At 41.4% G+C, this 25,856-nt stretch overlaps 1 protein-coding gene across 1 annotated transcript; it reads right to left on the bottom strand.

Annotated features, from left to right (window-relative positions):
- Positions 1–57: 57 nt before the first annotated feature.
- On the bottom strand, positions 58–25,198 carry LOC119130999 (NMDA receptor synaptonuclear signaling and neuronal migration factor). The gene is given in 19 exon segments (XM_037265042.1): positions 58–1,253; positions 1,889–1,964; positions 2,811–2,913; positions 2,997–3,076; positions 3,249–3,319; positions 4,587–4,620; positions 4,694–4,777; positions 4,955–5,026; positions 5,028–5,086; positions 6,579–6,668; positions 7,582–7,634; positions 9,861–9,929; positions 11,152–11,157; positions 11,731–11,797; positions 12,816–13,682; positions 13,895–13,956; positions 19,579–19,928; positions 24,077–24,156; positions 24,567–25,198. Coding segments are annotated over 17 exon segments (1,962 nt in total). The 5' UTR covers positions 19,650–19,928; positions 24,077–24,156; positions 24,567–25,198; the 3' UTR covers positions 58–1,155.
- Positions 25,199–25,856: the final 658 nt, after the last annotated feature.

Raw genomic sequence — 25,856 nt, 5'->3', positions numbered from 1 at the left:
TGAACGACATGCTCTGATTTCCACATTCTGAAAGACTGTGTGCATGGGAAAAAAAGGTCACAGAATGACATCATCTTTAATGTAAGATTCCACCACTGAGGACACACTGAGAAAATATTCATAGCCATGTTTATATAACCTCCACGCCCTTCCATTTTTTACCATCTCCACGTGTCATCCGAGCCCTTTTGTTTTTGTCTCCAACAATTTGTACGTTACATCATGATGATCAATCATTAACAAGTCTGTTGATTATCAGTCTCAAATACGATAATTTGTCATCTAAAGAAAACCAATGCTGAGAGGGCGAGAGAGATGCTTCCATCCCAAAAATGCTAACAATCAATAAAATCAATAAAAAATCAATAATCACAGATGTATTAATTAATTAATCCAAGAAACAGTCAAATACCCATCGTTATGATGTTAGAGGATTTTTGTGTGTGAAATTTTGCAGTACTTGCTTAGGTCAAACATTTGGATGGCTTCTACATCCCTCTTGACATCACAGCAGGAATGTGAACACATTTAACCTTTCACAGCCGCAAAGAGAAAACAAGAATTTTTCTCTCCTTTTTTTTTTTTGTCATGGTAAGCGACCACATTCACCCCCCCCTGAAAAAAACAAAACAATTTGAGAAGTACAGTACATTTCCTTAGCACTAACAGTACATTCACTCCCAGCGAGATGGCGATAAACATTAGGATATCTTACACAATTGTTTAGTGGCTAAAACCTGAGTTGTTCCAACATATGTCTGTAAGAAAACAGCACAGAAATGCAACATCAAAAATAAACTATAAGTCATTGATCCGATCAGCTGATCAAGTGGATTATTATCTTTATGACTGAAGCTATGCCAGGATTCTCACATTTCTTTTTTTTTTTATATATCACAAAAACCTGGCATTTAAACATGGTGTGTAGACTTTTTATAGCCACTGTATGTAGGAGACACGATCACACATCCTTGCAACCAAATAGTGACTCAAATGGGCTCTTTACAGATGACTTTTTAAACACTCCAAATGAAGAGCAAGTCTTTTTTTTTTTTTTTCTTCAAGTCATTCAGGGTCCTTATCCCTTTTCCACAAAATAATGCTGTTCATATGGAGTTGACGCCAGGCGAGAGAACATCTTAGTCATCTTGGGCGTCACAAAAGGTCTTCATAGTCCAACAGTTTGGAGTGCTGACGCGTCTTCCACAGGCGATAGAGGCGGAAGTCAAAGTACATCTCGATCATCTCTTTGCCTTCATGAGAGGAACAGAAAAAAAGAAACATTTTAAGATTCAAGTTTAATTGGCTTGAGGCTAAAAAATGACAGTGATAGTAAGACCTTTTTAGTAAAAACAAACAAACAAAACAAAACAATAGTAAGGCTTTTTTAGTTAAAAAAAAAACCCAATGTAAGGTTTCAACAATGATGAACTTTTTCATTAATGATGGTGTTCAGTAAAGCTTTAAAAATCTTTAAAAGTCCTACAAAAGAGAAAAATTATGGTTGCCTTTGAGTCATTTCCTTTCATGTGCTGCCCCCTGCTGGGTGAAAGTGTAACATCATTTTTCGACAAGTGGTGCAGGGCGAATATCTGCCTCACTCTCCATTTTAAACAATTTTATTGTTACAGTGGAAAACTATTAGCTGTTTATTTTCTACTGATCTAACAGGTACTCTTTAGTGTGAATGCTACCATGTCAAATATGAATAAGAGGATGTATTGTTCCAAGTGTTTTTATCTTATAATATAAAAGCCTTTTGTAATACTGTCTGAAAGTTTTTAATATTCATAAGCATGAGTGTGAGTGTGTGTGTGTGTATATGTGTGTGTGTGTATGTGTGTGTGTGTGTGTGTGTGTGTGTGTGTGTGCGTGCATTCACACTGACCCTGCGCAGAAAGCTCCAGTGGCGACTCAAACTCCACAGAATAAGGCCTCATCAGATTCTTCAGTTTCTGGAACAGCTGTTGGGCACAGATAAGAAAGCAAAGGCCTATTAAGCCACTTTACACGCTCAGCAGGGAAGGCTGCATCACTACATCAAACATGCAAAAAAAAAAAAATTTAAAAAACACACGCTTGGACAGTGATGAATCCAGTTTGTTGCTGGAAAAAAAAACGTTTGAAGACAAGTTGTATGCATCATCTCGTTGTGATCTGTTGTGTTTGACGTTTTTTGACTTGTTTGAATTATTACGTGATGAAAGGTGTGCGAATTCGTTCATTCATTCATTCATTCATTCATTCATTCATTCATTCATTCATTCATTCATTCATTCGTTCATTCGTTCATTCATTCATTCATTTTTTAATTAAAAAAAAATTCTTATGTGGGTATTCATTTACTTATGTATTTACTCATTCGTACATTCATTCATTCATTCATTTATTTATTTTTTAATTTTTTAATTTTTTTTTAATTTCTTAATTTTTTAATTTGTTAATTATTCGTTTATTTATTTATTTATTCGTTCATTTACTTATTCATTTTTTTTTCGTTTGTTTATTTATTTATTTGCTGTCTTGAAGCAACTGTGCACACACAGCGTTTGACTATCTGGATAAACACTGATGTGCAGTCTGTTGCTCTTTGCGTCACCAATCAGCCCATCAAGCCTGCAGAGATCCAAATTTATGTAACGCTTTGGCAGACAGGATTAGAACGGATACAAATGGCTGGCTTGGATCAATGTTTGCTGACATGCACCCGTCTGCGGGCGCCATTTGTTGTCTTTTTCCGCATACTAATGAGTTCAAGCTTGCAAGAAAAAAAGTATTGCTGATTTCATTCTGAACATTTTTCTGCATACCTTCTCTCCATTGGGGTTTCCTAAGACGTAGCAACCCATGATATGGATGAGGTTGGGCTCTGGGTTGACTTTACTCATCATTCTGCTGAGTCGTCTCCAGAATCTAAATCAACCCAAAAAAGAAAGGCATCAGCGCATGTTCTCAACCACATTTAGTTTTAAGAAAATTAAAAAAAATGGACTCACTGGCTCATGTCCTCCTCTTTTTCCACCTTAGCAAATGTTGCTACTTTATTCTTCAGGAGGTACAGGTGACCCGGGCCTCCCTAAAAGACACACACCAAAGAAAAACACTTGAACACACCGTCGATCAAAATGTATTTGCCTTTAAATGTTATCCATGGAATTTTTGGACATAATGGAATCTGTGGGTAGCCGATGCACATATGCAATCCAATAACCTTCAACAAAACATCGATTTCTATCCCGGTCACCCACCTGGCAAAAGATGAGCATCCTCCAGAACTTGCTCCCCCTCCTGTACGCTGTCAGCTTCTTCTCAATTTCCTCTGCGAGCGAGAGTGAGAGGGAGAGGGGAGAACAGTTGGATCGACACAAAGGTCAGAGATGCGATGAGAGAGAGGCGAGACGAGTAAATGTGTGAACACACCACGATTGAATTAAAGCAGGTCAATGGACGACAGTGAACCGGTGACCTGAAATGAGTTTGTGTAAGTGATTCGTTAGTGTCTGGTCAATAACTGCGTGGGCTTCCACACCGTTGGACTTCATTAACTGGCCAAAACACAAGGGACCATTGAAGTGTTGTTTGTTCATCATGCAAAGCTTCATTTGCTACACATGAGACCATTAAAAGCAAACTAATGTTGATTTGATTGCAGGTGAATTGAAGCCCGGAGCTACTTTGTCGGTTTCGTCATATTCGCAAATGAAATTTTTCATGAAAAAATGCATGGTAGTGGAAGATCACAAGGTCATGTTTTTAAACCTGGAATGACGTGTGAAAGTGGCAAAAGAGCAAATTGTATAAGGGATCATGAAAATGCAAACTCATTTTTTTGGCGGGCCGCATTGTAGTCATAGCTTCTTTCGGAGGGCCATTATGACTGTCAACCCAAATAAATGTATGAGCACCTCATATTATATACAGTAAAAGCTACAAAACAAACTGACAAATAACTCGTTTTCAAATCAGATGAGTAAATATTGGTCAAATATTTTTAAAAAAAGATATTAAAAGTGAAGACAATTTGCAATTCTAGTTATGACACACGAATTTGATGCACAATTTGTCTTAGCGGGCCACGTAAAATGATTTGGCGGGCCGTACCTGGCCCCCGGGCCTTGAGTTTGACACCTGTGCTCTCATTTAGAAATAAACAAAATGACAAAAACTATGCCTGACACACAATATTTGTCAGTTGTTGTATATCAATAAAAACCAATTTTTTTTGACACCTTCTACAGTCAAGTGCAACTCAAAACTCGTATTAACAAGGATGTTCAGCAAAACTTTCAGTTGGTAATAAGTCAGCTGAATCAAACCGTTAACTCAGCAAGCATAATTGGTTGCAAAGTGTCAAGCGGTCGCCTGGGGGAGATTTTTTTTTTCTCCAAGTCTTCGCTGATACCTTTGAAGCAGCATTCTCGCATTTGTCAATCATAAGGGGTGAGATAAAGGTAGACCCTTTCGTCAAGCGGTAATAGGGAGGTAGAGTGTAAACAACAGGGGCCCTAAGAATGACCCATGAGGAATGCCCGCTAGCAAGCTGGCTAATTACATAATTGAAAAAGTCAATGTAAAGACGGACTCACCCAAAATATCATCAAATGTTGCATGTTCGTGGTCCTAAGCAAGAAGAGAAACCATTTGTGAGAAAAGGACATCCTTGCCTTGAGTGTCTTTGGAGTGTTTGACTCACGTAGAGGATCGGGATGATGGATGGATCATCCCTGCGGATGATGGTGGGTACGTACTCCGCCTTGGGGACCTTGGAGGAGATCAACTGAAGGTGGAAAGGAAAGGAAGGAAAGTTTTGGAGATGAGCATCAATAAATTGTGTGTGAAAATGATTGAGGTCAAATGGAAGGCGCTACTTTAATTCGAACATTCATCGTCTTATCTGAATGGATGCTGCTTAAATTGTGGATATATTGGAATCTGATGTTGTTGGATATCTCACCATGATTTTGGGAGGTATAAAGTCGTCCCCCTCGCAGGCAAGCCTCTCTATCTCTCTCTCTTCCTCCCAGTCGGGCGGCTTCATCAACGCCGCCTTCGTCCAGGGTGCCGCAGGAAGTCTGCAGGTCCCCGCCTTGAAAAGAACGAAGCACACTAATGAGAATTGGAGTGTGTGTGGGGGTGGAAAAAAAGGTAAAGACAAACGTATGGATGAGGAAAGAGTTGTTCAGATGGTACGCCGGAGGGGCGAGTTCTTAATGGATGGTGGTGGTGTTTGAAAATGGCAGATGGAAAAGGCAGAGACAGCTGTCAGACGTGTAAAATGACTGATGGTGAGAGCGAGCCGATTTTGATCATAACATCACACAGCAAGTCATGAAATATCTCGTAATGCAGAGACTGATGGATGAAACGAGGCAAAAATAAAATATATCTGGTATTTTAAACAGCATAGAGGTGCAGTTATAAGTATGTATTTTTTTTATTGAAATTATTATTTGACCTGGTGTTATTTGGACATATGACACAATCACTTTAGGAACTTAGTAAATAATGAATTTTAATGAATATTATTGGGCTCATTTGATAGATATCTGGGGAATAAACGTAAATTAACAACGGTTTTGTTTGATTTACCCGTTTGGCAATTATTTAACATTTAAAAGGAAATGTGATTAGTGAATAGTGATAAGCAAACAGTGGCTAAGCGGTGTTTAATCACTACGACGACAAGATGAGTTGAGTGTTTGAAATCCGCAATGTTCTTTCCACATCATTAGCCGCTAATGTTATTTGCTCCTCTTTCGTTCGGCTGCTACGATGCTACGACGGCATCAAAAGAACTTTGACCTCATTTCAAATGATTAGTTTGTTTTTTTGTTTTTTTTACAGAAATGGAGTCAAATGAAACAAAACAGTTGAATGAACATTTTGGAAATGATTGTGCATTCCTTGAACAAAAAGGATATATATATAAGTGTCCTGGAAAATAATATTTAACTTATTTCTTATTATGCTAATTTGTGGCAGACTGTGATTGACCATGAACAGAATAATTGGTGTAGAAAATGGATGGATGGATATTTTATTTTAGGAGGGGAGGGCGGGGGCATACAGTAAACAAAACAAACACATTGCTAAATTTGACAACAATCATTGCTAGACTCCTCCAGCGAATCCCAAAACCTTTTCTTCAGGAAAGTGAGACAACTCCACATCAGCACAACATCACACCGCGCTCAACAGTACCCAAGATGGACGTGGAGCAAAAAACATAAAAACCACAAAAGACACAAAACACAGACATCGTCAGACAAAGACAAGCTGCATATGCAACAACCGAGAGATCAACACACACCGACGGTTCGACTTGTATATTCTTGTCGTAAAATACACACAGACGCACACACACACACAGTGCATTTTGGTAAACACAATTTGGGGGCGTAAAGGCACACGGACTGACAGGGGCAGATTTAACAACAGAGACAGCGAGTTGGTGATTTTTGACTTGACTATAACTTCATGATTCAAACATTTAGTCGTAAAGTTTTTCCACTTGAATGCCAGGTAAGAAAATGTACAACTAGTTGTGTTTGTGATGCGTGTATGCAGTGTGGACTCACTGTCTCTGGGTTCATGAGGAGAATCAGTCTTGACAGGGGTGGGGTCACTCCAGGAACGGCTGAAACTCTTCGATCTACGCTCAGCGAACGCTAGTGCAGGTAGGCGGGGTGGAGGGGGAGAGATCGTCACGCGTACATTTTGGAAACCACAAACGACCTCAAACGTACAAGTGCGGAGGCGGATGTAGCTACAAGTGCACAAATGAAGCAAACTTCCACTTGGAAGACAAACAAACGGACACATCGCTTCACTTGAGATCAAATTCATCCAAGGTGTGGAAATGGTGTTGTTTGTCTATATGTGCCTCGTGATTGGCTGTCCAGGATGTAAGCCTCGCCCCCTTCACCATAAACAACATACTGGTATCGGTCTGGAAAAAAAGTAGTATCGGACATCCCGAGTTGCAACATTCAGTATGTTTATTACAACTCTAATCAACACTTTGTGCTCTCGGCAGCTTAGTAAATACGTGAAGAAAATGCAGTAATTACGGGAGTCAAAGAAAAGGGTGACAACCCTCCAAAGGCCAAAGAACGTTATTTTCTTCGTTCCCATTTGCAACAAAAAGTTATTATCACAGCAGCGCCAATGCTTCCCTAATCAGCAATTTCAGAAACGGGCAGGGGTGGTGTTTATAGGACTGAATGAAGGAAAACTAAAAACTTGAGCAAACTATTCCATTCAATTCTTTATACGAGTCTAACCGTGCAGAGTGAACACACGCACGAAAAACCTTGAAACTCGTAGAATATCTCGAGCCTTAAAACAAACATTCAAAGCAAAGCCACAGGAAAAGACCACCTACAGCGTTTACACTCATTTCTTCTAAAACACACACACACGCACAAATTCCGGAAATCCCCGAATGCAGCAACATTTGCAGCCTCACATATGCCTGGCAGTAAACCCAAAAAAAAAAACAACACACAAAATGAAGGCGAGGTGAACAACACTGACGATTTGTGCGTCAATCACACACACGCGCTCAAACATCTGACTCACTCTGTGCTTTTATCCTTCTGCTGCCCACCATACGAAGATGCTTCCGGAAGTTCCTTTGGGCGGAGGAGGAGGAGGAGAGGGAGAAGGCAGCCAAATGTAAGGGCAGTAGAAAGTGCAGAGGAAACGGGTGGGTGGGGAAAAACAAATGGTTGGAAGACAAAACAAGACGTTATTAAGTCTCCAGCACAATTATTATAGGTAATGTTCTTGTCAGTGTGGGCGGTAAAGAGCAGTTGAGTCATTCATGGAACGACATGCGGCCGAGAGGAAAGCCCTCATTCTTCGCAAAGCATCTCGCAAAAGTCGACCCAGTCAAGTGTTTTCCTGTGATATTCATTTGCTGATAGCATGTCATCAAATAATCGTTTTTTGTCATAAGCAATATGTGGTTGAAAAAAAAGGAAGATTGATGACATTAATCAGAATGTAAAGATTTTTTTTTCTCTCAATTGCCACGTTTTGGTTTTTTACTTTAATTCAATGGATACTGTGTTGCCCCTTTTGTTGTACACAACTCGGCCACCTGGGGCAGTATACCGACATACCTGGAGATGGTCAGTATGATGCAGTAATCATTTTTCAACTGTTTTCCACCATCCATCCATCCATCCATCCATCCATCCATCCATCAACCCACCCATCCTTGATAATATAATATAATTTATATCCTTTTCTTGGAGTCGTTATTCAGGTAGTAGAGAATGAACAACGGTGTCGGTTAATGAGGTGTTACAATGCTCCGCCGCATCTAATCACTGAATAAATGTCAATACAAAAACAAAACGACAAACTGCGTTGTTGGAATTGGCTCATTTTCAAGCTATTTAAAGAAGGACTTTCACTACTTTTCTCTTTTCACGATTGATTGCCCCCATATTTTATCCTTTTTTTTATTAGTCTATACTTCTTTAAGTGAGGTTGAGCTCATGAACAAGTCTTGTTGTCTTTCTATCTTTGACAATAACAATCATGAATTCCGCTATCAGTGTTTTTCATCGCGCTTTGTGAAGACAAAACGTGTTGTCGAGATGCTTCACTCTGCTCGTTATCAGCGATCCAAATGAAGCTTTTATTTTCATAAACATATCGCGAGACAAAGTGCAACTGACAGCGCAAGCAGAAAGGCGACAAAGATCGAGGCTGATGGTAAAAGAAATAAAATGTTCCTCACATTTTAGAGGTTATACGGGATGACGCGCGGCATCAAAAGGATGCTCCGATAATGGTACGATAAAGAGCCTGCAGACTTGTATTAAACTGTCTTTGTTGTTTAGAACTTTGGATAAAAGTGGCCTCATTATGTTCGTCAGAAATAGTACACGCGTACGCAAAACACAGAAGTGCACAGTAGGTGTCCCCGTATGTAGGGTGTACCCTATTTTCCATGCTCTTCTTTTTGGCAAGTTCCCTGTAGTTTTATTTATTTTTTTACATATTTTTGTTGGTTCACATTATAAAAGCAATGTCGCTGCCTTTCCATAAAAGCCCATGTGTGAATATATTTTATAACAGCAAATGAATGAAACATGAATGAAGGTGAAATTGAATTAAATGTTTAAAAAAAAAAAAAAAGTTTGAATCTAGAGACATTAAGAAAGTAATGAACTGCCAACTTATTTGGATGTGCCCCAAATTGAATGGATTTTGTCCTTGGCCCGAGTTAGACCTGTCCAGGGAGACATTAATTAACTAATAAAGGGGTGATAAAAAAAAAATGCAAAAAGGATTCTTTCTAGAATGACACATCTATCGTCATCGGAACAATTGGGCACCTAAATATAACCTCCAGTTAACGCGATTGTGCATAATCCTGACAGGAAGAAAAAAAACGCACTTTAGCCAAGGTAATAAATATTTAAAGCGATGGTGTAGGATATCGGCGGGCGGAGTTTGCAGTGTTCCCAAAAGTTTGTTGTGACCACTCACTTTGATTAAAGAACACGCAAGGCGCGTCCACACTGCAGATGGATGATAGCTATTGAGAAAGATGCGCTCGCTTGGTGTCAAGTGTCCCATCTGCGACACGGCATCTGAGCTCCAGTCTTAAGGACGCCAAAGTGCTTTCGGAGTTATTCAACGTGTTACTTTGTCCTCCTAACGAAGGCGGGGAGCTCATGTTTTTTCGAAAAGAGTCAGGCCACAAAACGCAAACAGTGTGACACCCTGCTTAGAGTCTCTTCCTCTCTTCGCTTTGGTCAGATTAGACTCAGCGTTGAGTATCGAAGCCAGCAGACGGATGTAAACAGCGCCGAGGCAAAGCCTGACGGGACGCTTCGTACCTCTGGTTGACTTCTGCTGAATCGTGCTCCCTCTCTCGCCTTTTTCTCGGGCCAAATCCCCGGAAAGCCCTGCCGGGATGTGGCACAGTATTTAAGGGATAAAAGAGGGAGAAGCCGGCGTGGCGAAGGGAGGGGGGAGAAGCGAGGATGGAGGCCGATGCCAGAGTTTTTAGTTGCGGAATTAGTTTAGCGGTGAAGGAGATGCTGCTACAGCTCAGTTTAGTGCCAACTTTCATCACTAGTTTACAGCTTCATTTATGTCATTATGCTTGTTATACAGCACCGAATTCCAACAAGTGTGCCAGGATCAGACTCACTTAATTGGTCCAAAAAAAAAATTAAATCGGAGTCGCAATGTATCAGAATGCAGTTTTCGAGTGAATTGTGATTGGAATCATCTTGATTTTATTTTGTGAAGTTGGCATTATGAACGTCTAAAAGACTAGAAGTCACAGTTTGTAGCAAGTTAACAAATCTAATTGAAGTTTTTTTTATATCAATTTATGGGCCTTGATTTTAGCATAGACTAAAACTGCCACGATTAACACATCTGATATTGTTTATTGCAAATACTAATTAATTTACCAATTAAGGGAAGAGAAGAACAACAATATGGATGAACCAAAAGTTTGGGGCAGATGGACCGACAGCAAAGTTCAGGCATCTTCGCGATATTCTCCGAGGCTGACACCGTCATTACGTGTCGGCCATGTTGTGAAATGCATCACTTGCAATGTGTGGCTCAGCAGTGATCAACACATTTCTGTGAACATGATTGGCGTTTGTTCAATGCAGACACGGCGCGAGAGGACATTAACCCTGCCAGTTATTCTGACTGAAATATGTGTTTTATAATAATTGCTGATTATTACTACGGCTTGTTCACTTCCCATCCAATTAAATTTGTGAAGTGAAACTTATATTTGGATCTGTCTGCAAGACTTTCTCACGATAATCTGATTTAAACACACATGGATTACATTTTTCAATAATCCCGCTGCATTTAGTTTGTGTAAGGAGTTAAGCAGTTGTGTTAGTTGGCTTCAATTGAGCGAGGATTGACCTGAAGAACAGCTAAGCAGTATGAAATGTTTAGGCCTGATTCTGCTAAAAGCATAATGTTCAATTAGTAGTTTGTTATATTTGCTATTCAAAATTGTGTGCTTATTTGTACTACTTGTTTTTTTTAAGAAAGAAACAATTGTGAGGTTAAATGGTAGCTCGTAAGGTTAAGAAGAAACAACAGTTGGAAAAATACACCAAATTAGACAAGTAGGGTTTAAATACTCACGATATCCTGAGTCGTTTGTTCCGGTTTAAATTAGCGTGCAAGCAAGAGAAGGGGGGGATAAAAAACACAATATTGTCATCAGGGTGCATCAAGTCTATAAAAACACAGACAGAAAAGGAAGGAATGTGTCGTGAGCGTTATTGTTTGACCCCTTCAAAAATGGCCAAAGCCATTTAGTGATTATATGAGTCACAGAATTTGCTTTTAACAATAATCTAACGGATTATAAAAGTAAATAACAGTGTAAAATATATGAAAAAAAAATAAAGGAATACAAATATGGACAGATGTTCCTTGAGTGTCCAACTACCCATAAATGCATCAGCGAAAGTCAAAGCCTCCTATAATATTTAAGATTATTATAAAACATATTACACAATATAATCTCTGTATAAATTTAAATGACATTTACTGCAATTCATTGCATCGGGTCAGATTTAAGGATCTGCAAACTGATATTAGTGCTTTTTTAAATTAAAATTCACTGGCAAGCAAAAGGGGACATTTATCTAAAAGGCTATAAAAACGACATTCGCTTGGAACACGAATGGACATATTACGTAGGTTTCCAATACTCACGCCTGCATAGTGGTTGTGGCGGTTTGAAAGCTGAACATGTTTTCCTTGGGGAACCAGTTAGCGTCATCTGCAAAAAGAAACGAAAATTGTCAAAAAATAAATAAGTGTAATAAATACTGACCCCAAAAAGTTGTACGAGAAGGAAGTACGTTTGAATATGAAAGCACAAAAGCGGCACCATCACTTCACAGTCCAGCACTCCACAAATGGAGAGAGAGGAGACACACAGGAAAAGAGAGCAGGAAAAAAAAGAGATACAAGGAGACAAAAAGTCAGAAATATACAGGCCACTGTTACAGGCAACACCAAACGCCCCAAAGCTCATCAGACCAGTGAGGAAATTGATATTGAAAAAGTTTCGCGGAACAATTAAAAATGATTAGGGTAGTGTTATTTTTCCAGCTGTGTACTTTAGCAACTAACTCTATAACTTTTTTACGTTATTTTATGCTTGTTATAAACAGAACATCGATATTCCAGCAGCTCATAATGTATTTAACTCTTTGATTCGATTTTTTGCTGTATCGACTAGCTTGTGTTAGCTAAATATAAGCACTGTTGTGGCCTCTGTCATCAACCTTTTGATTGCTAACAGTATTCGTAGTGACAGTAGCATCGTTTCGCTTCTGTTAGCTGAATGTTAGCCAGTGTTATCCATGTTTATTAGCAATTTGAAAATCAGTACTAGGAATGTTGTAGTAACTTTGACTAGAGCCGTGGTCCCCAACCAGCAGTCGGTCGATTTGGTACTTGGTCTCAGAGGTATATTTAAAAGTATTAAGAATGAAATTTTCAGTAATTTTGGGGAGAGACTATATGCCCTACTTGTTCGTTATCACCAGTTTGAAAAGAAGTATTTTGGTACCGGTATATTTAGAGTTTGAGCTATTTACGACGACTCTGAATATTTGGTGGGGGTTTTTATCACTTGATCTTTTTCCCCCGTGAATCAGAGGTTTACTTTACTCCATGCGTTAAGAGGTTTTCCAAAAGCTATTTCTTCTCCGGTCTGAAGCCGTGACCCAATTCCAAACCCGTGTATATTTGAAAGCCTCTCCTCTTCTGTGTGTCCCCTGCCCCCTCACCTCTCTCCAGCCCAGTCATCCGGTCCACACTCCACATCCTCTCTAGGCGTCGGTGCTGCTTGCCTGGCTCTCGGGATGCGCTTTCCAGGTCCAGGGATCCTTGGCTCCGAGAAGGGACGGCACTGCAGGACTCGCAGGCCAGCCCGCTGCATTCGGGCTCCGCTTTTCCGCCGTCCCCCCAACTGCGGATGTTGTGGGCACTGACGGAGGTTTGCAGAGGAGGCTGAGCCAGGTGATGGTGGTGGTGGCTATGGTGGTGTGCCGCCTGGTGGGAGTGAGAACCGGAGACACTCATGGCTTGCTGGTTGCTGCTTCCGCTCGGCCCGCAGGCTCCTCTGCTGGTCGAAGGTCCCGTGTGGTGGTGGTGAATTCCGTGGTGACGGCTGCTCCCGGTCTGGGAGTGTTGGGTCGGAGACGACGAGGAGGACGAAGGGGAAGTGGAGGGCTGGATCAAGGTAGTGTGACCACCTTTGGCTCCCACTCCTCCACTCCCTGACCTCTCCTTTAAGACGTCCAGTTCGAGGCTCTCCTTGCTGCCCCGGCCGCCACTCATCAGCATACCGTGGCGGGTGGTGATGGTGTAGACGCGAGCAGGCTGCAGCGTGCACTCCACGCCCTTCTGCTTGTCCTCCTCCACTGAGAAGCTACGTTCGAGGGATAACCGCACTGGCTTATTGGAAACGGTAATGGAAGGAGGAGGTTGGCGGCGAAGGCCCAAAGAGGTTTTCACGACTATGTCCTCCGAGTTATTTTTGGTGTCCTCGGTGTTGTCGGAGCACAGACGATTCAGGTGTTTGTTGTTGGGGCCGGTGGTCTCGGTTGGCGACTCTGGGTCAGCGCCCACCAAGGTTTCACACAGGAGATGAGCTAGAGTTTCAAAGAAGAAAAAGTAGACCATCACTAAAGATCCAACATTCAAAATCAAGTCAGCTGAAAAGAAGCCGAGCATGACAAAGCAAAAATCCCATCTGCTGAAGTCAAAAGGCGAGCGATCGTGGCCTTGCTTTTCTACAAAACGAAGGGGAACGGAAGGACGACCGCAACGGAGCACCAAATGTCAGGACGGCAAAGGCGCTGACCTGATCCGTTTCGATTCTCAGGGTGTGTGTGGGACAGGTACTCTCCAAATGCTCGTGCTGCTCTGTGGACACACACATATACACCAAGCCATCAATTTATGGGTGTGTTGGAAGGATGGGTGAGTAACACCGGAAGCAAAAAGGGCTAGCTGAGTCCAAATTAAAAACCGAATTGTCTTCTTTGTTGGCTCACGCCACCCACAGACTAAGATGCAGCTGTTTTATCTGCATACTTCAGGCAGCCTCAGAGAGAGGGAGAGCGAGACGAGAGAAGGAGGGACAGCGGGGGAGGATGGAGGGTGAATGGTTTCAGGTAGATGCTTCAAAGCGTGACCTCAGTTTGCAGCTGAGGGAGGCCACCAATATTTTTCTACATTCTCCAAAACACACACACAACCTTACGGATAATGGACAAAAAAATGACTCTCACTCTATTAATATTAATCAATCCCGCTAGCAATTCTCATGTGATTATTCTCTCTGATTACATTCTGCACACAATTAGCTAACCAATTTCCATCAAATGTAGTCAAGCAAGAAATGTTGATGTGGATTCGTATTTAAGGATTTTATGTTCATGTTAATAACTAATCACAACCACAGGCATCTTTCTTAGCCAAGATTTATACCTCACTAAATCGGAACAAAAATAGTTTCGGGGTTCTGTGGAATCCTCAAGGGACAAAGTGAGTGAACAAAGCTGCTTTACATGATTAAATAAAAACAGCCTTAAAGACGACCTACCAGTGAACCCCTACAACAAGTCAAGTACACGTTTCAGAGATGAAAACAAACGGGTTCAAATGATTCAGAGACTCGAAGAAAAGTCAAAGAATTCACCCCCCACACCCCTCCGGAATTGTAACTTAACACTCGAGGAAACTCTTCAAACGGCTGCATTTACATTTCACGGTCCAACTGACCCAATTCTAGGGATTAGAACAAGCTTCAACTAATTGATTTACATACAACAGAAAAGAGGGATATATTGAGGTTGGATTGGCTCTCGTCCCTTCTGGACCCATCACTGGGTTCGCTATTCCACCCAATTTTGAGTGTAGAATTGGATTAACGGGTTATGAGTACTTGACAATGTCTTCAGAAAAGTGGCAAGAGCGGACCCTCGAAATGAAGTGCTCTATTCAGCAGGTGTCTCTTATGAAGTTCCGCACTGGTGTTGTATTATTCAGAAGGTCGGTTGATTGGAATCCGCAAACAATGGGACCGCCAAACACTGGCCGTCATGATGCATTATGTGGCAGGAAATAGAGAATGAAAGCGAGAGAGCGAGCCGGGCGCGTCTCGGTCCGTCCATTATAACAAATTCGTGTTCGGGTTCTCCGTGATGAGAAATGGAAGTGTTTGACGGGCAATTTCAAATGATACAAAGTATTAGCATAGAGCAGTGGAGTGATCAAGGGGATGGGGGGGGGGGGGGGGGGGGATGTTCTGGTTGTCTTTATGACTTTAATCTTGTAATATTACAACTTCATTTTTGTAACTTTACGACTTTTTTTTAATCATTTGGATTATTTAAAATTATGATTTTTTTGTCCTTACATTATGACTTTAATTTTTCCCTCATAAATGATTACCACTATATTCTTGTAATTTTATATCATTGTCTGAATTTAAGATTATTAGAACGAAACATATCATAAAAAAAATTCTCATCTTACAATTATAATTCTTTTTCTTTTCTTATTAAACAATAAGAACACTTTATTTCCATTTTATATCATTTTATAAGTTTTATATCATTGTCTCACTTTAATATTATTAGACCAAAATATATCCTTAAAAAAATCTCATTTTACAAATATAATTCATATATTTTTTCTCTTATTAAACAATAAGAACACTTCATTCCCATTTTGTCATTAAGACTTTTCACTTCTGCTTTTGTATCAGAAAGAAAGTTTTACATTTATATATACTAGAGACGCACATGATGGATGTTGAGGTGTCTTCTCAGCTTTCCGAATACATTGCAAGTGGACACAGAAGGACACTTATGATAAATGATGCCGCCATGGGCACTAAGTCATCACATTATCGACTCACATCTGATTGTCTCCTGGCTATTCCCAATGCCATTTAACACAGTGACCATATATCTTGAAAGGACGGGAGTCTTGTGGTGGAAGAAAAAATAAAGAAATAAAATAAAATGCACCCTGGCAGCATTCCCATTGGTTTGAATAGCATCAGGCCTAATGTCCCTCGCCGCTGTAAACAATGGGCTGCCAAGCAAACAGATGCCTCACTCGTCGCGCGCTTTGATTGAATCTCCTCATTCTCTCGGGCGGACTAATTGAATTAGGTCCCCTACCGGTACGCATGGCTTTGAAGCAGGAACCTGCTGGGCAAGATTTTTGTTTTTTTTCAAATATTATGTGGGGTGTGCACGCCCATTAAAACATCAACAACTGATGTAAGAATCAACTCCAGCGATTGCTTGACACATTTTTACATGGATTGTTTTGAACCCAGCTGTCATATTGATTCAAATATCCATCTAAATCAAGAAGGTATTTTATCATGGTATTTTTTTTCCTAAACTCTTTCTGGTGCCATGAGAAATTAGGCCTGGCACGCAAACTTCAAATCCCTGATCCTAACCCATAAAGGTAAGTTTGTGTACCGATTTATTTTCGCCTACTAGGTCATCATTTTATAGTCAGTCAAGAAAAATAACTTTGGAACGATGTGACCACAGCTGTTTACTTTTGTGACCTATTAAAAGCTAACGACGTGTTTTACCATTTTAATCAACGACAACATAATAATTTTGCCTATTTGTTTTCGCATATTAAATTAGCGAAGACGGTCTGGGACTCCCTTGCATACAAAGCTTGAGTTTAACATACTTCGTTGATACCAATCACTTCACTCTTCTCCTATTTAGATAGGGCTTTGCTTTTTGCACTGGCGGAGATAGGATTTTTTTCCTTGGGGGGGTCATGGGGCAAGAATATCTTTGTGGGTTTAAAAAAAAAATAAAAAATACAGAAAATGCTAATAAAGATTTGGAATGGAGGGAGAAAAAAATAAATAAAAAAATACCCAAAAAGTCAATTATCTGGGGGGGGGGGGCATCCTAGAACAGATTTTATTCTACCCTATTAGTTATCTTGTAGCTTATTGAGTTGCTAATCGACAGGGGTTCTTGCTTTAACAATAACAAAAGCAATAAAGTTGAGTTGACATGCTTTCAATAAAACGGCACCTTGCTCATAAAAAAGTCAGTCAGTACGTTTAATGGTGACAAATTTATAGTCACTCTACAAAGGAGGAAGAGACAGATGGAGAGGAAAATGCCATGGTGGAATTGTTATTCAAGCAAGCAGTCAGGAACCAGTAAACGGATCCTCCTGACTTCACAGGGTTCCTTCTTTACGTCAATGCGTAAAATGATTAGCTCAAGAATAAAAAATGAATTATGCAATCAAGCAAAGAGGGCCGTGACAAAAGAACAACGCACCTGTCGACCATTGTGGATACAATCATTTGCATCCGTGTGTAAAATCCTTTCATCTGTCACGCCCTCGCAGCGCTAACCCCTCGTCCGATGGCCGTGACTCCATCGAGCCTCTTCTCGGGCGGGGGCATCATCAAAGCTTTTTACAATCCTTGTGACAGCATTGGAGAGCCTCTCTATTGAAGGCTCTCAGTGGCTCATTGTGTCTATTAAGCTGCTGGAGGCGAGAGAGTGACCTGTTTCATAACCAGCCATCCATAAACATGAAGACTCTTTGCTTCACAGAAGGTTTTCCTCTGCCACAATATTTAAAAAATAAAGTACGACAGAGTGTGTGTTAAAATACAAGCACACAAAAAGCACTTTGGCACGCTTGCCTGTACATTTGCAGGGTCATGTGCCGGCGAGTAGTTAATAAATATTGGATGTGATTGAGCAGAGTTTCCCATCAGCAGGAGCCAAGGTTCAGAGCGCTATTAACGCACCAAAATTAAAGCGAGCCACACGCCTGACTACTCTTAAAGAGGATTTTATGACATAAGCCTCTTTAATGAGGGACAGAGTTTTCGACCGTAGACAAAAGTTGTCCTCGGATTTGGCTAATAACGGGATACAAGTGAAATCCGTTCCATGATAGAGCTCATTAAAAAGAATGGAAATGCCATTAATGAGGAAAATAACACTTGATAATATTAAAACAGACATGTCATAATGTCTTGACATTTTTGGTGCAATTCAAACATTGTGCTGCTCCTTCAGAGGTTCCCACATTGACCACCAGGGGGCAGTGAAGCAGGACAGACAATTATGAAAAAGAGTTTCGGAAAGTGATTATTTAAGAGTAGTGTTTTAAATGTGCAGTGACTGCAGATCAAATAATTCCGAGTCACACTTTACGAGTTATTCCCTTGCGATGCAAAGTCAAAGCTAACTCTTCAAGTGCTCATAGCATACAGACAAACAAAAAACCACAACTTGACTTCTCGTTGGCCCGTGTCGCAAACTCTTGCCGACTGTCAAAACAAATCACTGTTATAGCTGCCTATAGAATTGGAATATTAAAGTTAAAACCAATGCCAACAACAAAACTGTGTACTTTGATCTGTGCTGAGAACACAATTAAATCCACATATGTAACATGCTAATAGTTAGCATAGCTTCCTCTACAGTGTTCAATACTGTTCTTCTACAAGGCCCTGCTACATTACAAGTTATTTTGTAGAAGAGTATGTAGGCCACGGCTCTTAAAAGCACATCGAACACCCTAACAAAAATTCCAATAAATGTCATGCTTGCATTTAAATGTGACTTAAATGAGCTTTTTATTGACTGGTTCACTCAATGCAGAAGCCCTGTGGCACCACGCTACTTCTCACAGGTCGGAACGAGCACCCGGGGGTGTTGGTCGGGATGTTGGAAATCAGTATACGTGCAAGTCTAACATATGTGCCGACGCTCTACTAGTTTTCCTCACAGGACAGTTATCGTGCAATTGGGGTTGCATTAGAAGAATGGAAATCTCCTCCTTCTCCTGCCGCCTTCCTAACAATGCAGGCTTCCCACTCAGGACAAGCCTGTGCAGCCAGTGAGCAATCTGTATGAGAAGCACATCTCCTCTCAAGGTGGCACACATACAAACGCAGCGCCGCATGCAAACGAAGCTGTGCGAGGTTACAAGACCCGACCGAGCGAGAAAGAGGGAGAACGGAACAAGGTAGATGACGTAACGGTACGTCGGGCCACATGTGTGATGCAGAGTCAAGGTCATTCATTGATACAAACGGAATCGTAACGGCATCACCGAGACGAGACTCTCCATGTTGGTATAAATAAAAAAAATAAAAAATCCACGTCCTGTATGGACTCCTGCCAAAGTGTCTGCTTTACTAGACGGAAGTGACAATGATGGATGATCACTTCCAGTTGATTCATTGATAGATTGGCATCATTCTGATCAAACTGTGTAACCCCCCTAGCCAAAAAGATTGTACAGAGCAGCCCCCCCTCCTGCATGACTTTCATTACACAATGATGCTTCATTCACAAACACAGACTGGAGTCTACAACGTGTCCTGCATTGGACTCCCCATTAGAATGTTGGTGCGCTATCTCGAAGCTCACATATGGCACATTATTCGGACATAAACTTTAAACATACAACACATGCGGGAATGAAAAGGGAGCCAGAGCGACTGTTACTCACCTAACTTTTGCCGCCACGGACGATATCGCGTCGTTTCTCAAATTCCTCCTTTTGGACGCGGCGGTTCCCATGCTGACATGGAAACGACGCAGACGGAAAGCAGGTCATTCCCAGCACTCATTAAAAAAAATAATAAAAAATAAAAAAAACACTCTCTCTGTCTTTCTTGAGGACGGATGGAGGAATGCGGCAAAGAGGAAATCCGCCAGCGCCCCCCTTAAAAAAAAAAAAAAAAAAAACAGAAAAAAGGAAAGGAGCACGTGCGCAGGAGTCCACGTAGAAATACACGCGTGGAGTCCTCCACGCTCTCTGCTCAGTGTCTCAATGACGTGGAAGTGCACCGACGGAGCCTGAGAGAGAGAGAGAGGAGAGGGTGGAGGGATCATCACACCATCAGCAGCAGCAGCAGCAGCAGTAGCACAAAGGGGAGGGGGCGTGGAAGTGGCATGTGATGGACACGAGTGGTGGCATTCCCTGCAGGGACCCCTGCAGCTTGTAGCTCACTTGGGAGCGTGGAATTTATCATATCCCACACAATTTTCCTCCCATAGGAAATAATGAAAACTGAATTTATCCGTGCTGGGGTCAAGCCGTGGCGAGCGTAAAAGCTTTATGAGCTTCACGGCCAATGTTTTAAAGGAGGTTGCAGAATATAGCCTCGCTTCACTTGAGGTGTCGAAAGTAATCGATGAATCGACAAATAATTATTAAGTTGACAACTATTTTGATATTTAGTAATACCAAATAAATAATAATTGGTTAGTAAACAGAAATTGGGAGAAAATGTTAGCAAACAAGGGAATCAGGATGTGTATTTTTTTTCTTTCTGTAGGTGGATATTCCACCATAGTTTCAGCCAAGTGTGTTTTTTTTACAATGAGAAGCTCTGGAGCATTCCACTCGATATCAAAGGACACACCCAAATATGTACGCAGACTCATCGTGCATACAGATAACAGCCCGGGCAGGAGACAAATTACGCCTTAACGGCCGATTAGCCTTCGAACATGAAATCGAATAGTCCTCCGGCCCGTGGGTCAATTCAACAGCATCGCAAATGCACAAGATGTCCTTGAGCATCTTATGGATTCTACTGCGTGCACAGCATCCACATACACACACACATGCGGCACGGAGACAGAAAAGGGGATGAAAATCAATAAATAAAGAAAAGTCCCATTGGGTTGGTGTGAGCTCCTTTAGACCATTAAGTAATAAATTATTTCGGGGAGGGATGAATGAGAAGAAAAGGCAGAGGGGGGAAAAAAGAGGGAGGGAAATGTGAATGGGCAATTGGGAGACACCAAGATGTGAAAAAGTGAGAAAATGGAAGGGTTGCTCATAAATTCACATCTACGGAAGAAATTGGTGTTTCCTTTAACCCTGAGCAGTCAATGCTTGACTGACTGCAACACAGATCAATGACAAAGTCTGCAACGGTCACAACAGCAGTCGGTCATGTGTGGCTTTCATTGATTTGATCGTATTTTAATATGGGGGGGGGGGAAAAAAAAACTAATAGACAGGTATCCAGTGAAAATTAAAAATGAATTATTTTTGGCAAAAAAACTGACAAAGATAATGTAAATGTCTTTTTTTGTGTGTAAACTGCTGTTTAAAATAAAACAAATTATTTTAGTAAAAATGTACTGTTTTATAAAACATCCAACTTGACACGGACAAAAGTAATACTAATTAAATTTCACAATGAAAATCGGGCTTAATGTGAATTGAAAATTTGTTTTACCACTAGTAATGACTATGCTAACAATCATAACGCTTGTACCAGTTGGCCGAATACAAATAAATACCCCCCCAAAAAAATATTGCCAGCCTTCTTTTAAGATACATGTTCTATTGGTCACACCGACATTAGCATGCTGCACTTAAAGCCGATCAGTTTGTCGCTAAAGGCCATTCTCACGACAGAAGCGGGCTAGAGATGAGTGATGACACCAAATGATGAGCATTTGCAAGGACAAGATGAAGATGTAGAAGGTGCGAGCGAGATGTATGCGTGCATCTATATGGGAGCATGGAGGAGTGGCAATAACATTAGGCGGCTTACGTCTCATCTGACTGAGAAGCCACTGCATAGAACAGTGGAAGTGAGGGCATGGTGCACGCTCAATTGCCATGGCGGGGTGGGGTCAGGCGAGATGAACGGCGGCAGTAAAGTGACACAAGGGAGGCATAGAAATGAAGTGCACTGGTGGAAGGAGAGCTTTTCACGGGCGGGTGATTGATAGCGCAATTCATAGGCAGGGTTGAGAAACCATGTGTGTGTGCATGTGTGTGTATGTAAACATGTATATAAGAGCAAGATGGCTCCAGATAGCTAGCGATAGCTCGACATAGCTAGCTAGATAGATGCTGAAACGGATTAATGGCATTTCCATTTATTTCAATGGGGAAAGATTATTTGGTATATGAGTGTTTGGAGTTACAAGTAGGGTCATATAAAAAAAAAGTGTATTTTAAGGCACCATTGCATCTGACTGAAATCCGATTTCTCGTTTTACCCTAACACACACTCCCCGACGTTAGTGAAACTGCAGAAGAAAATTCTCAAACAAGGTCAGCCAGCAGACATTTATCCCCTCTGTGTTAGAGGACTCGTGCCAGCACATCAATTTTGCCGTAAGAAGCCCGAGTGCGTACAATTACAAAGGCAAGCCGTGATGGATAAACGGAGCGTGAAAGCGTCCAGAGGCAGGCAGTAAGCAGGCTTGCTGAGAAATAAAGTGCCATACAGGCAGATCCTTATCCAGAACTGCCAGAGGAGTGTGCGCACATTTCATGTTTAGTAGAGCAGCTGCCAACAGAAACGAAGGAAAATTAAAACATTACACGCGTGGACATGAAGGTAACCTCGGAGGCATGTTAATGAATCGCTAAGTGGGCCGCAAGCTCTTGCCATCACTTCATCTACAAGGATTGTCCTTTCATTTGCTCTTTCCACGACATTTCTATTTGTTTGAAAGCAGCATTGGATTTTGCCCATTCTCCTTGACATTTAAATCTTGCCAAGTTGCTCTGAAATGCTGGAAATTTTGATCTGACATGACATGAGGCGCTGCGTTGGCTACTGTGCGCCATTCTAGAGCTTTCAACCTCCTGCCTGGGGGGGAAATGAAACAAAAGGGAGATAAGAGAATGTACTGTAATTGAAGCACAGAGTGGGCGTCGTTGTCAAACATGTCCAAAATGCCGCACTCACTCCTCCACCTTTCTCCCCTGCAGATTGGGAGAACATCTCTTCAGTATTTAATCATTGCAGACAGCTAACCTGAACTCCCTCTCATGATGGTGACTCATCTCCCTCTTCCGCATCTTTCTCTCTCCTCTGCGCTTGCCAAAAGTCGTCGGGATGGTAATTGTCATTCCGCCTGGTTAACGGGAATCCCCGCAGTCACAGAGTCCACCCACCTCCAACCGGGTGACATTCAGCCGACTGCGATAAATGAGCCATGGAATCCCACAGTTGACGTGGGGGGAATAAAAGGTCCTAATTCGCCGGCATGACGACGACAAACGCGTCACAGAGGAAGAGCAGACGTCACCTTGAACGAACCGAGTATCAAAAATAGCGGAATTCATTTTCAATTTTCTATCCATCCATTTTTATGACAATGTGGACAAAAAATACGGAACCACACAGTAGATTAGATGTCATAGAATATGCTCCTGCATAAAGCGGTCGTGCACGGCCAAGCCTACAATATCTTCCCCTGGGCGTATAGTCGGCCACTTTAGTTGTCCCCACGAGCACTCCAATTGAGAATGTGAAAGCGATTGATGGCTCTCTGGACTACAAAAGCAGCCATTACCGAGGACGCTACCGAACAAAAGCCAGCTCTGCTCTTCTCAAAGAGCTCCTCTGGCGTTAAGGTCAAACAGAGACGTTTCTACGGCGATAACAGAAGCTCTTAATTCACGCCGACAGCTCCTGGACGACTGGGAGGGTCATGGAGGAACTATGTCTGAGATTTTGAATGCATTTTGTTTCACTGGCTCAATTCACCTTTTGACTGTACTGTTGGGATTCAATGGCAAAAGTGGTAGCATTAAAAAGATACTAACTGGAAAGGTAACTTAAATGGATAGCCAAGAACATTTATTTTTCATTGACATTATTAGAGGTATAAAAGTGAAAGCCTATTCATTAACAAAAATGCTACAAAGGCACACAGCCAGCTCTCAAGGGGCGTTTTGAAAGAAGACTATTCATAGCAAAAGCAAAAAGGTACCATCAATAAAAAAAATAATAAGTGGGGGCGATGCAGTAAGTGGTCATGTATGTGCGCTGACTGCAGTGTAAGCGAATTTCCTAGCTTGTTCGTCATGACATAAGTCATACTAAAGCGGCAGACCGGCAATCTCATTTGAGGTCTGGAATCACCTCCGAGACTAACGACATTGGCTCTAGGTTCGCCCCAAGTGTGTGTGGGATCTTCTTTCTACGTGACATCCATGCCTATCCCCCACCTTGACTCACCTTGCAACTGCAGCAGATCTGGCTCCTTCTTTCTTCGTCTTCGTAGTCCCGAAGCCATGCATTGCCAGGTGAGTCGAGACCTTGGTGGAAAGAACGTTGGGAGAGTGAACGAAAGCGGGAGTGCATTAATTCAAATGCTACTTTGCTAGTCCTTGAGAATCATCAATCCGCTACAATACTATTGTAGATGCCATAAACTGGCTGCTCATTTGTTGTATATTTATGACTCTGCCGCGCTTGTGGTCCCTGGCGTGAGTGTCTTTGGTGCAGTGTTAGCAGATTCTGCAATGCAAAGAAATTGGGGAAACTTTGTGGGTATATTTAAGCTTAGGGAGTTTAACACATTGGCCTAGTTCTTGTCTTGCTTTACTGAAAACAAAACCTAACTGGAATTATTCATGTCTACTATTAATCCACTTTTGGAGCTATTTCAAATCTCCTATCATATGTGCCTTATAGTTAAAAATATCAAATCTTAAAGGAACCGTACCGTGATTTTCGAGGTGTCACATTCACAGCGTGTCGGCTTCGCGGTGCAATTAGTGCCGACAGATTTGGGGGACTGGAGATGAGTTGGCGACCTTTCGACAGCCAGCCGGCTTGATTTATGGAAGGTTAAATAGAGCAGTGCAAATACACACATAAATATCCGTGTGTCTACTTTCCCGAGCACGCTGTGTCGTCCTCCACCTGTGTTTCATTACTGGCCGTCCTTCTCCTCGTGCCTTCGGGCTACCTGAGAAATGGGGACAAAAAGGACTGGAACAGGTAAATGGGTCACTCATTTGTTTGTGTTAACGTGATGCAACACAAAGTGCGCTTTCTTTATATTTGTCTTCTCTGGAGTCCTTCGAAAAAAATACAAAATAAGCTGTGACCTGCGTGTTGGGAGTGTAGGTTGGATGTTCTGTTTTTAAATGCAACATGGGAGGTCACATGGAAAATAAGTCATCTGCCTGAAGTTGTTTCAGCCCTCTTGAAAGCCGATAATAGACGAAGCATCTCACTCTTGTTCAAAACACGTCACCGGGGGGTGCTGACGGACACAAACAGGAGACCTCGGTGTTGATTGCACAACAGAAATAACTCCAGTGATGTGAAGAGTGGACTTTTTTTTTTACGGAGGTGTTGTCAGGATTATTTTTATTAAAAAAAAAAAACTTGTTTCAGTGTCCAAACAATGTAAACAGGTTTTTGTTTTGTTTTTCAATATAATCATTTATTTATCATAAACATACAAATGACACAATAGTGGTTTGTTAGTAACACCTGATTATCAAAGACATAATGATACAACGTAATAAATACTCGTCAAGTCATGGGGCGAAGGCATACTGGTAAACATTTATGTGCTTAATAATCAGAGCTAAAAGGTTGAATGAGAGTACAAACGGTTGCGTTTGTGTGTGTTTGTTTCAGTTACCTGGCGTGCTTCCACACGTAGCATCAGCGTCTCATCCATCACCGTTTTAAACAAGCTGTGAAAAACTCACTCTGGCCAAAAAACATCAATTTCTTTGTACTTTGGTTTTCTGGAAACACCCCAAAAAAGTACAACACAGCAGAAGTAACAACCCCTTGGCTCCAATTAAGGTGGAGAGAGAAAAAGCCTACACAATCTCAGAGTTTTGTGATTAAAAAAAAAAAAAAAAAAAAAAAGAGAGACCGAGATACATAATTTCCAAACTTTTTTTCCGCCATTAAAATGACCTATAACTTGTAATTATTAATACCGGATAAATGGCTTGTATGCACAAATTCTGTCCTGATTTCAGATGGC

The sequence above is a fragment of the Syngnathus acus genome, chromosome 12, assembly GCF_901709675.1.
Source record: "Syngnathus acus chromosome 12, fSynAcu1.2, whole genome shotgun sequence".
Classification (NCBI taxonomy): domain Eukaryota; kingdom Metazoa; phylum Chordata; class Actinopteri; order Syngnathiformes; family Syngnathidae; genus Syngnathus; species Syngnathus acus.
Note: the sequence above shows the minus strand (reverse complement) of the source record. Positions and strands in the feature narration are given on the sequence as shown.